The sequence below is a fragment of the Vicia villosa genome, linkage group LG2 (genome assembly GCF_029867415.1).
Source record: "Vicia villosa cultivar HV-30 ecotype Madison, WI linkage group LG2, Vvil1.0, whole genome shotgun sequence".
In the NCBI taxonomy this organism is placed as follows: Eukaryota; Viridiplantae; Streptophyta; class Magnoliopsida; order Fabales; family Fabaceae; genus Vicia; species Vicia villosa.
This window is the reverse complement of record NC_081181.1, coordinates 53,209,223-53,225,697: the sequence shown is the minus strand read 5'-3', so window position 1 is coordinate 53,225,697 and position 16,475 is coordinate 53,209,223. Positions and strand designations below refer to the sequence as shown.

The 16,475-nt window shown below is 32.8% G+C and overlaps 3 protein-coding genes across 3 annotated transcripts; all 3 read left to right on the top strand.

Moving 5' to 3' along the window:
• Positions 1-6,755: 6,755 nt before the first annotated feature.
• Positions 6,756-7,482, top strand: LOC131646179 (uncharacterized). The gene is made up of 3 exons (XM_058916304.1): positions 6,756-6,961; positions 7,059-7,112; positions 7,192-7,482. Exons 1-3 carry the CDS (start codon positions 6,863-6,865, stop codon positions 7,369-7,371), a joined length of 333 nt encoding a protein of 110 aa, XP_058772287.1. The 5' UTR covers positions 6,756-6,862; the 3' UTR covers positions 7,372-7,482.
• A 4,133-nt stretch (positions 7,483-11,615) lies between these two features.
• LOC131649060 (uncharacterized) lies at positions 11,616-13,745 on the top strand. The gene is made up of 6 exons (XM_058918806.1): positions 11,616-11,756; positions 11,847-11,913; positions 12,043-12,261; positions 12,387-12,906; positions 12,954-13,243; positions 13,315-13,745. Exons 1-6 carry the CDS (start codon positions 11,616-11,618, stop codon positions 13,743-13,745), a joined length of 1,668 nt encoding a protein of 555 aa, XP_058774789.1.
• A 1,303-nt stretch (positions 13,746-15,048) lies between these two features.
• Positions 15,049-15,986, top strand: LOC131646178 (uncharacterized). The gene is made up of 3 exons (XM_058916303.1): positions 15,049-15,196; positions 15,285-15,635; positions 15,721-15,986. Exons 1-3 carry the CDS (start codon positions 15,125-15,127, stop codon positions 15,964-15,966), a joined length of 669 nt encoding a protein of 222 aa, XP_058772286.1. The 5' UTR covers positions 15,049-15,124; the 3' UTR covers positions 15,967-15,986.
• Positions 15,987-16,475: the final 489 nt, after the last annotated feature.

The following is a 16,475-nucleotide window of genomic DNA, read 5'->3' as shown; positions in this document are numbered from 1 at the left end:
GTTATTTTTTTAATAAAGATCAAAAATAAAATTTGATAATTTTATAGGGACGAAAAATATATTTAACTTAAAAAAATTGAAGTGTGAATAATGTAATAATTAGGTCACTAAGTCCATAATTAATAAACATAAATAGTAAAAATATATTAGGTGATAGAAATAATTGATTTAGGTATAAATCACAATTTTTTTTTTGACAAAAGGTATAAATCACAATTAAATAACTCACTAAGTTATAAAACAATCAACCAATAACTTATATTGATAATCAATTAAATATAAAAAATGTTTAAGAGATAGGAGCATTTGATTAAAATAATATAATAAGTAGAATTAATAATATTATAGTAAAGAATGAAAATGAATCAAACCAATTAAAAAATATTTTGACTCGATGTTGAACATGGTTCAAGAATCAAATGAGTTAGATTCTAGCTCAAAAATAAAGACTTAAACTAGGTATAAAATCAATTTCCACCAATAAAACGTTTTTATTGAATTTATAATATGATTATAGTTGAAGATGCCAATCATAGATTAGGACCACCCTAATCCATTCTACAATTAAAAAAACACCAAATCATAATTCATACATCCTCTCCCGCACTAAGATCCATATATATCTTTGGTTCATCTCCATTTCATTGTTTCCTTTCATTTCATATATCGTTAAATTAGGCCACATTTAAAGCATACATTCATAATCTCAACAAAAAAAATAGAACATACATCTATATTTTCAATAAATTTTGTGGTTATTAGAAAAACATGTATTATCTATTTACCCCAAAAAAAAAAAATTCATTTCTTAACAACATCCCAAAAGGAACCGATATCTCAAAAAAAAAAAACATAAAAAAGAGAAAAATAAATAGAAAAATATCTATAAATTTATGTAAATAAAACAATATTAACATTTTTTGTCGTTAACAAAGTGACAAACACTATTCATAATAGTAGATTTCCAATTTGTTAAAATTTTTAAAAAAAACTAATTTAAGAGTACGACTGACATAAATATATTTTTTATAACAGAAATGATATTCTTACACCAAATCTTACACCTACACCGTAGGTACGGACGACACTGTTCATGTACGGACGACACTGTTCATGTACGGATGAATACTAATCATGTACGGATGTTTATTTTTAATACCTGGACGTGCATTAACCAACTTCATTATTGTATTAACCAAATTTTTACACTGCATTAACCAAGTTTGATGACTGCTAAAAATATTTAATACCTGGATGTTGCATTAACCAACTTTATTACTGAATTAACCAAGTTTTTACACTGCATTAACCAAGTTTGGTGACCGCTAAAAATTATTTTTAATACCTGGATGTTGCATTAACCAACTTCATTAACCAAGTTTTTACACTGCATTAACCAAATTTAATGACTATTGTAAAATATTATTGGGTGTAATTATTTGTGTAACAATTGGGTGTATGAATAACATTACTCTTTTTATAAACTAACATAAACATATTTAATTTGTATTCATGAGGTGACAAGGGTGGGCTCCACCCCTTCCCAAATTCTTTCGAATACCTTATCAAGAATACAAGAGTCATTCACATTGATTATTACAAAGGATATGGATATACAATAGTTTTGTTTTAATACAAAAAATATAAAAATAAAAAGGCATCTAAGAGTACGATTGAGTAACCTCAGAATGAGTGATACGTGATGATATTAACAAGTAATTTTGATTAAGTATGACTTAGTAATAAGTTTAAGTATTTGACGGCTAGATGAAATTCAATTCTGTCGAATTCTCTTTTATTTAAAGAATATATTTATATTCTTGTTCATAATTTACTTTTCACAATTTAAGCGTTAAACCATTCAACCCAAGCTCATAAATGCAGAAACTGTTGAACAACATTTTTTCCTCGCACCGATCCCTGTGGATACAATAAACCCGGAATACTTTCCATCTTTTGCTTGTCGCTTTACTGCTCCAACAATCATGCACATCCATAGGCTAATAATATGTTCATTTACTCAATAATACTACCACCTATTACCCTCATTCGTATCTTCTTCCAATCTCCATTATGTGAAATCAGTGTAGTACCCAATAGTTAATATATCAGACTATTAACCAACACACATCATTAAGACCCAACAGTCGCAAAGTAGCGAGACTCCACACTGATCCTGCTACAATCAGTTGCGGAGCCAGAAAAATTATAAAGCCTGGGAAAAAATTTAAAGACCGCAAATTCACATGATATATAATATATAAATAATCATCAATTAAAATAAAAGAGACTCGTCATTTTGTCAACAAAAATATAGTTTAAAATAAAAGAGATAAACATAATCTTACAATAGTGGGTTAAATTAAAGGTGAACACTTCGGTACCCTTGAGTTTAGTTGGGTATTGGTACCCTTATTCAATCAAATACTATGATTCAATGACACGTCATTTTTTACAATTATTTTATTTTCAAAGAAATTCAAATATTAAATTAATTTGCACCTAGAATACCGGTACCCAATTACTTATCATGGGTACCTAAGAATTTACTTAAATAAAATTACGAGTGGGTACCTAAGAATTTACCTAAATAAAATTACAAGTCAAGTGTCATTTCAGAGATTTTTTTGCGATGAACATTCGAATAATATCAATATCATCAAGTGACTTAAATATCTATCGCTCGGTGTAATCAAAACAAAACAGTGCTATATACCAATTTAATAATAATACCAATTTATGAATAACCTAAATAACCTAAAAAATTTCCTCATCAAATCAAAACATATATTATTAATTTAAAATAAAAAAATAAAACCATTACATTAGTTTTAAGAAAATGAAGTTGCCGATAATATTTGTTTCCAAGTTATAGTAGATAACATTACATTAGTTTTAAACATCATTATTTTAATTATGTAGTTATTTATTTATTTATAGGAAATAATTAGGTTGAAAAGGTCATTGGTATTAAAAAAAATGGGAAAAAGTCATTTAAGTTGACCAAAGTCAACTTTATTTATTTAAAGTTGAAAAAGAAAAAGAAATGGAAAAAGGGGGAGACTAACCTAATATTCTAACCTAATGAATGTTGTTTTTGTACAAGGAAAAGGGAGTCTAAATCTAATTAAGAAAGATTTAATATTCTAAGGGAAAATACTAAGTATAAAGGATGAAAAAAAGTCATTTAAGTTGACCAAAGTCAACTTTAACAACTAGGGGTATTTTGGAAATTTCACAAAGTACTAAAATATTCACAAAACATAAGAGAATTAAATTCTAAGCTAGTCAATGAAATATTCACAAGCATTTTGACATTTTTATTAAGCCTAAAATTATTTTTATGAATTAAAAATTAAAAACTAACTAAGTATTTTCATTTATGGTGAGCCAATCAAAGATTGAAGAAAAATAACAAACAATCAATTAAAAATCTTAAAAAAAACTATGGATTCCTAAAATTCTAATTGTTCAGGAAAATAATTTTTATCATTTTTTATTTCAATGGAAATTGATTTATTGATCAAAAATAAAAAAAGGAAACAATTTTAAGTAAATGAGAAATGTGACATACAGGGGTGCATTAGCAATCAGGGAGTGTGCTCAGCGAAATTGGTGATGAGCCCAAGTAACAAATGCCTCTATGGCCCAAACGAAAACCATCTTCATCACTTATTCCATTCTTATTTCCATTTTATTCATTTTTAACACTAACAATCAGCATGTGCATTTATATCCTATGGTATTTGTATTAACGTGACATGCCAAAGAAGTAAACAAAATCAATTGGTCACCCTGGGTTTAAGTCACAAAATGACAAAAAAGCTCTCCAGCCAATCAGGGCTTCACACGCAACGTTCCAATCATTGAGTAAAAAGACAAAAAGGAAATAAAATGGGAATGCGAACCAATGCACGTGTGCCACGTCAGCAAAGAGGAAAAGATAAAGGAGAGAGACTCAGATGCCGGAGACGGAGCTCAGGTCGTCTTCTCCGGTAGTTCCAGCGGCGGAGACGAATCATCTATAAAATAAGAAAACAAGTGTACCTGGTTAAGACCCATTTGCCCTTTGCTTAAAAAATTCCACCTATTTTTTTTGGGGGCAAAATGTGTCTAAATAATACTTTTTGTGACTAAAATATGTTTTTGGCTTCAATCTAACTAATGGTTTCATCTGTTTCTCTCTCTATTGGCCAAGGTATGTACTATCTGCACTTTTATTTCTAATGTAAATGAACCAAATAGTGCAGTATCCTCTTCCAAACAGTATCTGTACCCATTTTCACTTTTTCATTACTCCCAATGTTGCTTTCCAATCACAACTCAGCTACATCCTGCCCTATGTGGCTTCACAAATCCCATCTGCACTCTATCTTTTTTCTCACTCTTCGTCTACCATCACTGACCATTCTTTCAACCTACTTCTTTCAAAACCTTTCTAACCATCCAACCATTTTTTGACAATACAACCTCCTCTTCCACCGAATCTGTAGCCATCGTTTAAACCCGTCACTTTAGGCAAGACAATGGCACGACCTTTGGAAAAAATCTCTGATGTTAACGATGAAAAGGAATTTTGGAAAGTTGCTGTTAAAATACATCACAAATGGAGTGTCATCTCGAACAACAAGGAACATTTTGAAATGGTTGTTTATGATTCTGAGGTTAGTTTCAACTATAACTCCTGAAAAGTTGGTTTATTAGTCTTGCACTGTTGATTTAGTTTAGTAAGAAATGGTTTTTATTTTTTTTGTTGTTGAAGGTTAAACATGAGTTAACATTTTATAGATTTTCTTTGAATCTTTTCATTTTTTTACGATAACCATGATTTATGTTGTTTTCGTTGAATCTTTTCGTTTTTTTACAATAACCATGGTTTATTATATTTTATGATTTATTATATTTTGATATAGTATGTTTTGGTATTGAAAGGTTAATATTTGGCTGTAGGGAGGTGATATTGATGGATTTTGTATTGATGAATTATATTTTATGATTTATGATATTTGGCTGTAGGTTATATTTTATGATTTATTATACATTGATGGATTTTGTTTGTATTATTACCTCTGTAGGGAAGTGATATCCATGTTATCGTACCTCCCATGTATAGGCAGAGTTTTGATTCGCTCTTTGTTGTGAACGATACTTACACTATTGCAAACTTCCAAGTTCAGCTGAATGATCTGCTGTTCAAACCTTCTGCTCACAAGTACCTCCTTAAATTTACTGGTGGGACCAAAGTCAGGGATAGAAACGTGCATCGGATTTCGGAAAAGGCTTGCAGACTCACTTCTTTTCTTGATATTTTAACTGGGAAATGGAATAAAGATCAACTTTTAGGTAAAACTCTATATCATTTTTTGTACAATCTCAACTTATATGTAGCACTCTGCATCTGATCTTTCATTCAACCTGCACCATTTATCCATTGTCTTTTACAGATGTTATCAGACTAGTTGATGAAATTGGGTACACACAGGCTCAGGTTGGAAGTAAAAAACAACAGGTCAACTTTGTCATTCGCAACTTGAGGTCTCAGTTTGTTTTTTACCTTTCATACATCTTAATGGTAGCCCTTAATAGCTTATATTTTGCCTGATATGTTAGTTTAAACGTGCAAATTTTAGCAACAACACTATAACGGTTACGTTATGGGAGGCGTACGCGGTGCAGTTTATCAACTACGTTGAACAGCAAGTCGATACTTCCATTCCGGTTGTGATTCTGATTCAATATGCAAAAGTCAAAGAAGCTTTTGGTATATATTACTCCATCCCTTCAAACTGATTGCTACGGTTCATAAAGTGTGTTTTATGTTTTCAAGTCGATGTTGTTATTAACTTATTTTGTCTTTGCAGGCAAATATCCACTATCTGTTACCAACACTTACAATGTCACCAAAGTGGCTATCAATGAAGATTTGGAAACAATCAAACAATTTGCCAAATTGTACTCACTTGGTTTATCGCATTACCCTGCCCTTGGTATGATTCTGCATAATTAACACTGACTATGTTTTTTTGGTCTTCAGGCTTACACAGGATACTCTAATGGCTGTCTCAGGCCTTCGCAGTCAGCAGTCTCAGGGCAGGTCGCAAAACTCATACACTTCTCGCCAATCACCTTCCCAAAAATTGTTGTCTAACGCTGTGCTTCTTCCTCTTGAGCAAATTGTTAAACTGAAAGAGATAGTAATCTTGCATTTATTGTTTAAGCGAATAATTGAGTTATGTCATTTATACTATATTTGATTTTCCCTTAACCACCCTTTTTTAAACTCAGACTACTTTTTGTGCTACGGTTGCGACAATTACGAAAATATTTGCATCAAGATATGGCTGGTACTACCAGGCATGCCATGAATGCCCAAATAAAGTCACTGGTGATAAACCTCCCTACAAGTGTACAAAGGGCCATGAAACGGAAACCGCCATATTCAGGTATAACCTCCAATTATTTATTTGATAAACTAATTTTCACAGCAACTTTATCTTTGAAATGTGAACTTACATTTTTAAGTGTACAAACTTAGGTATAAAATAGAGGTGGATGTTGTTCATGCTGGTACAAAATGCAAGTTTGTTTTGTGGGACAAGGAGAGTGAGGAACTATTGGAAGTGTTGGCTGCTCATATGCGCGAAACAATGTTTAAGGTACCGACAAAAATATAACTTCTTTTGAATTTTAAAACATGCTGGTTCAACACTACATATAATAACTCATGGTATATATATTCATTTTTTTGTAGGCTAGAATATTTGATCCCCTAGATTTTCCCCTGGCACTTGACAAGCTGCTGGATCAGGAACTTGCGTTCAAAGTCAAGTGGCAACCAGATTGGACAAATTGCTCGGTCATCATGTTAGTGAAAGATAAACCTGTTGTTAATCAACTAAAAGTTGAATGGGTGGCTGCAACTACAGTTAATTCACATCAGCTATGTGCCCCTGTGAACCATGTAAGATTTCTCTTGTGCTGTGTCTAACATTTTCTGCTATATTAGTTGAATACATTTTGAGTATTATTTCTGATTTTTTTATTCATCATGTTTATAGATCAAGGAGAGTGTTGATGAGGCTGTTCTTGTTGATGATTCCGACATTGTTACGGTGTTGTTTTGAGACCTATACAAATGCCAATTATTTTCCTACATCAATGTACTTCTTTCTCACCTATTTTTAACTACAGGATCCTGAAATTACTTCTAAATTGCACCCTGAACCAGTCACACCTACGGCAAAAAGACAGAACCCGAATCCATCCAGTGAATCTACCAGCCTTGCAACACACAGCGAAGGAGATTTGTCTTCAACAAAACTTAAGAAACCAACGAGAATCACTAGGAAATTAGTGAAGATTGAAAAATAGTTTATAACATGGTCATGGCTGCTATTTTTTTGGGAAATTTTATGTATGGATTCAATTTTGAAAATACATATTTGGTTGTAATATTACATTATTACTCGACTACTGTTCGATCAATTTAACGTACGCTTTCGGTATTATACTACTGTCTGATCAATTTAACGTATGCTTTCGGTATTATACTACTGTCCAATCAATTTAACATTATAACTCGACTACATTATTTGGTTGTAATATTACATGAATGTAAATTATGTTTGTTTAAATATTTACCCAAATATCTCTTTATACCATCACCACAAGTTACATATATATATATATATATATATATATATATATATATATATATATATATATATATATATATATATATATATATATATATATATATATATATATATATATATATATATATATATATATATATATATATATATTGGTTGTCTATAACTCTTGCTAACAACACAATTGAAGTTACGAAAAAAATACTACATACTAAGTTCATGATTGCATGAGGCTAAGTCCAAAACCACTGGCTCATTAAATGTATGGCTTTAGGCTAACATTAGACAAATATTATGGTAACTTTATAGACAATTTTTAGACAAATATTACATGAGGAAAAATACAGCTGCACTCTAAGACAAATATTATGGTCACTTTTTATAATAAATTGTGATTAGACACTTGCTTTTGGCTATTGGGTTGCTATTGACTTTTGTGTAAAGTTAGCCCCCTTTCATGTCTCACTTCCATCGATACATTGACTTATTTTCATCACAATGATTCCATAAAACAGCACAAAAATACAGCCTCCTACTACCTCTATTCTTAGCCTACTATTTTATATTTGATTTTTTCTTATTTAGTTTATTTATGTAGAGGAAAGACTGACTTTTTCTACATTATTTTTCATATTTATCCTTAATTCAAATTTGAAATTTTCCCAGCTTTTTTTTAACTGACATTCTATTTCCCTCTATTTTTTTTAAGAACAAGGACCAATTACTTGCCTCCTTTATTTAAACCATTCATATCTCACATTTGTTCTGTTTTTCTTGATACTCTATATCCATCCCATTTGTTGCTATCAACTACACTTCATACCACCAATTTATTCAATTCAACTAAATTCATTTCAATGGATGGCAACCCCTTTGATGCAAATCATTCCACTTCAGCTCTTGCAAGAAAAAGGAGGAGGATTTTGTTGTCAAATAATAAACGCTCTAACCATGGCCATAACAAGGAAAACCAGCCAACATCAACACCTTTTGCTGGAACATTCACTGATTTTTCCAGGGACACAACAATGAGATCTTCCCTCCAGCCTGCTATCTCTAACGATTCCCACACTCTGCCATCTCAACAACATGTTTCCATAATACAAAACAAAAAAAAAGATCAAGATTTCTTGCAGGCAATGGGGTGAATCTATTCAGCCGTTTCAACAATGTTGAGACATCCCCATCGTTCCATGTAGGTGAATCATCGAACATCGGCAAACGGTAAAAAATTGGTCAAACTCAACTACTTCTTTCTACCCCTACTGCTCTTAACAATTCACACACTTCTCCTAAAATATCAAGCCCAGCATATTTATCTCCTCCTACTCCTAATGTATCTATACCAGATTATTCCTCTAATGAAGGAATAGGAGATTCTGAAGAATGCGACTCATTTGGACACAACTCTGATTCAGATGACTCTATAGAACCTGATGATATTCATGATCAACACAACCAGTGTAAGTTGTTATTTAACTTCTTCCTACACAATATTTGTGTAAATTGATACCGGTTTGAAAACAATTAAAATATCTTATTTATGCAGCTTATTCTGACATTGGTGACCCTGTGTGGGAATGTTTAATTTGTCATGCTTGCATGTGGTATGCAGAGCGCAAAAATATGAGAAAACATACTACCGTTCCAAAGTTTGAATTGTGTTGCAGGAGCGGTAAAATTGTTGTACCCTACATGAAACAACCACCGTTACTGTTGGAAAAGCTACTTCATCACAAAACTGATCCTGGAAGCAAAAACTTCCAAGCCAACATACGAACATACAATGCAATGTTTTCGTTTACTTCTCCGAGAATGAAATTTGACACTAAAATTCAAAAGGGAGGAGGTCCTCCAACGATGCGCCTACACGGTCAAACATGTCACCGAATAGGCAGTCTTATACTACCACAGGGTCAACTACCACAATATGCCCAATTGTACATTTACGACACTGACCACGAGATTGCAAATTGAATGTGTTGTTTCAAGTAATGAAGTTTCTTCTCCTAAATACCAATGTTTTTCTACGTTTACTTTAACAAATAACACTATATTTGCTACTATGTTTTTCAGGGACAATACGTCTATTGAAACATCTATTGTAGCTAAGTTAAAGTGTATGTTAGATGAAGTTAATGTTCTTGCCAAAGCGTTTCGAATTGAGGCTAAAACTTATCAGTGACAGACATGACGATGGTCGTGTGTATAATATGCCAACCGTTGCGGAAGTTGCTGCCCTTATTGTCAGTGATATTGACACAGCTGAAAAGAGAGACATTATTGTCCAATACCGGAGTGGTAAATTACAAAGGATAGATGAGTTCAATCCAAGTTATCTTTCATATCAATACCCATTGATTTTTTGCTATGGTGAAGATGGATACCGGAATAATATAATTCACAAGTATAAAGATGAGACTACTGTTACAAGGAAAAATAGGCAATCTATCAAGGATTGGCTGTGTTTTCGTCTCCAAGAACGCACACATGAACCTAAAACATTATTGTACTTAAGGAAACTTTTCCAACAATTCTTGGTTGATGGTTACGCTATGATGGAAACAGAACGTCTCAATTGGTTGAGAAAAAATCAATCCAAGTTAAGGGTCGGAAAATACAATAATTTGCAAGCAAGGTGTGAGGAAGGAGGCACGAATCCAGGTAACAAACAAGGTAAACGTGTTGTTCTGCCATCTTCTTTTGTGGGTAGCAAACGATACATGGATCAACTTTACTTCGACGGTATGGCAATTTCAAGCAGATTGGGCTTCCCATATTTGTTTATCACCTTCACATGCAACCCGAATTGGCTGGAGATTACACGGTTGCTGTCCTGGAAAAACTTAAAACCACATGATAGGCCTGACATTGTTTCGAAAGTTTTCAACATCAAGTTTAAAGAGCTTATGGTTTATTTAACAAAAAAAACATATTCTTGGGAAAGTATTGGCATGTAAGTTTTTCCCCCAATATGTTTCTAACTTTTCCATATTCTTTATTATTCACATTTACCATTTTTTTTATACTTACTTATGCAGTTATGTATACAATTGAGTTTCAAAAGCGAGGCTTACCCCATGCTCACATTTTGATTTTCTTGCACCCCCAAAGCAAGTATCCAACACCGTCCGACATTGATAACATCATTTGTGCCGAGATACCTGATCCTATACTTCATCCTACTTTATACGCACTGGTAAAATCACATATGATACATGGATCGTGCGGTCTTTCACGGCCTAATTCACAATGTATGAGAAATCGGCAATGTTCGAAATATTATCCAAAAAGTTTCATCGAAGATACAGTTGTTAATGTCGAAGGTTATCCATTATATAGAAGAAGATCTAACACACATGAAATTACAAAAAATAATATCAAGTTGGATAATAGAAATGTGGTTCCCTATAACACTCGGTTATTGTTGAAATATCAAGCACATATTAATATGGAATGGTGTAACCAATGCACTTCTATCAAGTATCTATTCAAATACATTCACAAAGGATATGACAGAATCGGTGCAAGTGAGGTTGCTTCCAAGTCTAACACCGGACACCAGCATGAATGTGTAGATGAGATCAAACAATATCTCGATTGTAGGTATGTTTCTCCGAGTGAGGCGTGTTGGCGAATATTTTCATACAAGGTTCATGGAAGGAAACCTGCTGTTGAGCGAATGTTTTTCCATCTCATTGGTGAAAAGGCTGTCTATTACAAATATTGTGAACAAATGGAGCATGTCTTAGAAAATGCAAGCGTCACAGAATCTATGTTCACGTCTTGGCTGGTAGCAAATGGAACATATGAGGATGCCCAATCATTAACATACGGTGAATTCGTTACAAAGTTTGTTTATGTTAAGAGAAATAGATTGTGGAAGCCACAAAAAAAGGGTTCACTATCGGACGTTTAGTGTGGGTTCCACCGACAACCGGTGAACTTTTCTATTTGCGGATGATGTTGACTGTAGCAAAGGGACTAACTAGCTATGAAGAAATCAGGAAGGTCAGTGAAACACAATATGAAACCTTTCGAGAAGCATGCTTTGCAATGGGATTTTTAGATGATGATCGAGAATACATTTGTGCGTTAAAGGAGGCAAGTGCTTGGGGGACAGGTCATTATCTTAGGAAGCTGTTTGTTGTTATGCTGCTATCAGGTGCTGTAAACCGTCCTGCTCATGTATAGAAAGAATCATGGATTATATTGTCGGATGGTCTCTTGTACGAGCAAAAACTCATTGCCAACAATCCAGGTACACTAACTTTGACATCCCATGCTATTTATATTCTTATCTACCACATAATACAATAACAGTACTACACATAATGTAACCTATTATTGTGACCTTACTACAACGACACGTTTTTTCAACGGAGCACAGATTTAACATTACCGGATGAGGCAATCCAGCAGCTGACATTGATAGAGATCGAAAAAATGCTGCAACTGAACCATCGTACTCTACATGATTACAAGCCCATCCCTTATCCAAATGGCTATGTTATTCAACAGTTGGGAAAACGACTTATATACGATGAAAGACAGTACAATATCCAGGACATGAAGGCGGAATTTGATAAGCTATTCAAATGTCTCACTGGTAATGAAATCTAAGATAAACATATTTCTTATTACTAATTTACATACTTTCTTAAACAAATATCAACAAGTATCATTTATGCATGAATATCATTTTATAGTATTTGTTATTATGGTGTTAACAAGATGAACAGAGGAAGATTTATGACCAAATAATGGATGTCGTTAACAAACAGAAAGGTGGTGTCTTCTTCCTGCACGGTTATGGCGGAACCAGTAAGACATATATGTGGAGAACACTTGCAAGTGTATTGAGATCTAAGCATGAGATTTGTCTTACTGTTGCAACAAGTGGGATAGCATCTCTTTTGTTGCCAGGAGGTCGTACAGCTCATTCAAAGTTCAAGTTGCCGGTTCCATGTGTCGAAAACTCAACTTGCAAAATTAATTTCAATGACGACAGCGCTGGTCTTCTGAGGGAGGCAAATCTAATTATATGGGACGAGGCACCAATGGCACACAAATATTGTTTTGAAACGCTGGACAGGACTTTGAAGGATGTCATGAGTAATTACAGTAACTCCGATTCTGTTTTCGGCGGGAAGGTTGTGATTTTTGGTGGGGATTTCCGTCAGATATTACCCGTTGTACCCGGAGGAAGCCGTTCTGAAATTATCCATTCAACGATTAACGCTTCTTACATTTGGCATTATGTTAAAGTCTTGAATTTGACAAAAACATGCGTCTATTTAGCGGACCAAGTGAACAAGATAAAAAGGAAATTGTAGATTTTTCAGATTGGCTTTTAAAGATAGGAGAGGGAAGAATTTCGAAACCTAACGATGGTTATGCCAACATTGACATACCGCCCGAATTGTTAATTACAAACTTCAATGACCCTATTCTTGCCATCGTCGAGAGTACATATCCTTATTTCTTAAATTGTTACCAATCGTGTGATTATCTCAAAAATAGGGCCATTCTTGCTTCCACTTTGGACATTGTTGACAAAATCAATGACCATGTCCTTGCCATGATGCCAGGTACACTTTTGCGTTAATTATAGTTACTGTGTTTTAGATTGTTATATCTTTTCTAATGGAAAATTTTATAGGGGAAATACGAGATTACTACAGCTCTAACTCAGTTGATCGATCAGAAATTCATGACAGCAACATTCTTCAAGTGCTGAGCCCAGAATTCCTAAGCTCTTTAAGAACTTCTAGCCTACCCAACCATCACTTAAAGTTAAAGGTTGGAACACCAATCATGCTTATGCGAAACATTGATCAATCACAAGGTCTATGTAATTGGACGAGGCTTATAGTAACTAAAATGGCTACTCATGTCCTTGAGGCCAAATTGATGGGTGATAACAATAATGGAAAGGTTATATACATCCCGCAAATGGATATGTCCCCATCTCAATCTCCATGGCCATTCAAGTTATCGAGACGCCAATTTCCAGTTATTATAGCCTATGCCATGACCATTAACAAATCACAAGGCCAATCATTGGATTGGGTTGGACTTTATACCTCGTGATGTTTTCACACATGGACAGATTTATGTTGCCGTTTCAAGAGTTACAACAAAAAGAGGTATCAAGATATTGATACATAATGATAAAAACATCCCAAAGCTTTCAACATGTAATGTTGTATACAAAGAAGTTTTTAACAACATTTAGACGGTACATATATCTCTTTTTTTCGGTTTCTCTGTTCCAGATGTATATGGCATAGAATAATAAGTTATGTTTATCACTAATTTTTGATAAGATTTTCTATATTATACATACTGTCTTTTATATCTACTTTACATTACCATGTTTTGCATTCTAATAAAACCTACCTTTCCTGTGCAGATCATCCAAAATTACAGGATCCCAACATTTTTGAACTTCAATCTTAACTGATATTGTTGTATCTGTAGCAATAACATTGCCAACATTATTTTCTATTTTGAATCTATGTTTGTTTTGCTCTTCATTTACTTATCGTTAAGTTAAAATTTGCATTCAATATGTCAATTAAGTTGCAATTTTTACCCTTCAAACACCTACCAAAACATACCTTCAGAACATGAGGTAAAATATTTACCACTTAAACTAACATGATTTTCATAATTTAATCACAATCAAAGCATTATAATCAAAACTACATAACTGTTTTAGCTGAAATTATAAATTGAGTTTCAAGCCTTCTTTCTGTTAGCATCCCAGTTGAGAATGAAATATATATAACTTCATTCCATAGCAAAGCTTCAATTTCCATCTTTGCCAATGTTTATATTAGTTTTTTTATCACAAAGTGTAGGACAAAGCCATCGTTTCTTGTTTTCTTCCTCTTAAGTGTAGGATAAAGCTTTTACTTTATAAGTAGGTCTTCAATTATTCATCTTTTCCTTCTTTCAATATAGACTTTCACGTGATACTTATAATTGGTAGTATATAATGCTGTTGGCGTTATCCCACATGAGCACAACTTTTTATTATATTTGCAACATGTTCTATGCAAAACCAGTTCCCAACATATCACATGCTTATGGAATATATTCCTTTGTCTTTTGCGATTGCCATATATATGGTTCCAGTGGAATTCACATGCAATGATAAGCTTTATTTTTTACTTTCAATGATTTTGTAGTCATATTTATCCAATAAGCATATATGTCTTGTACTATATTTATCATTATTTGGGTCCCATGCATTATGTATCACTCTTTTTAAATATGGTATCCTATGCACTATGTATCACTCCATTATTTGGGTCCCATGCAATATATTTATCATTATTTGCTTCCACTATTCAATTATGGTATCCTATGCACTTCCCTTTAAATATCATTCCTTAGATTTGGAAGATACACCACAAATATTGAAGTATCTTTTCTATCCCAACAACAACTACCACCAATTCCATATGGCTTTGATAGGAAAACTATGTCACAGTGAATTGGAATACTCCTTCACAATAGCAAAGCTATCTTCACAGGTTATAAATTTTTTAATTTGGGTTTTATTTTCATATTTTTATATCTTCCTAACACACCTATTTAAATAACTTCTATATGAATTGACAGAAGTTTCCAGAAATTGATCCCACCTTTATATGTCGATTTAACAAAAGCATAACAAAAACATGGACCATCTTAAACAACCAAGGTGTGCATCACGTCCTAATCTATAACAAAGATCAAGTTCATCCACTTATAATTAGTGGATGGAAAGACGTTGAAGCATTTTATAGTTGCCCCTCTAATGTTGTTCTTGAAGTGGGTTACTATATGAATGACAATTTTAGCATCCTCAACATCAAAAATATAGTAGAAATCGAGCAATTACCCTTTTACCATAGCAGGTCTTTTTTCCCAAACAACATTATGGTTTTCGACCTTGGTCTAACAAATGTTGAACTATCACAAACAAAATTGGTAACATCATATGTTATTTTATAGTTTCATTTAAGCTTTATCTTGTTCTTATGTATTGATTTATTTTTATTTCTACTGTCAATAGAGATTGGAGGAGGACTTTGCTGAAATTTTAAAAGATTACAACTACAACTGTCTCAACTTGTGCTGTGATAATGGTACGAGGACAATCCTGGAATTAGCAAACATAAACACTACATACCCCACAAAGTTAGGACCCGACTGGGAAGAATTTTGTCAAACCAATATGTTCAAAGTTGGTGACACGATTAGGTTTAGATTTGATATCAGGTCTCCGAACAAAAAATGTCATGTATATAAAATCCATTAATTTAACAAATTTATCTTAATTCCACGTTACAATCTTTAGTATTTTATTTGATTTCTGTTCAATGATATACAATTCGCTTAAACAAATTTAAGATGGCAGATTACATTCATGCTACATTTTTAGCTTATACTATTTTTTTACTTTATATAAACAGACAACTAATTATTACAGGCTCACATATTGCTGCTTATTGATACTTCCGTACCATCTATCCTTTGTAAATACTCCTTATGACTATTCAACAAAGATATTCATAAAATAATTTGTTTATTTTTAGTTATATCTCAACACTTTCTTCAATCAACTTATGCCAAAATATTTATACCAAAAATTCACCACCACATAAATAACAACATTATAACTGTTATAAAATTATTACTCCAATACTATATCATATATATTTAACCAACAACCATTTATATAATATTACTAATATTTTAACCAATACCAAAGTACAATTACGTTCGAGTTTGGTTTTCCATAAATATAACCACTAAACGTACTACCCT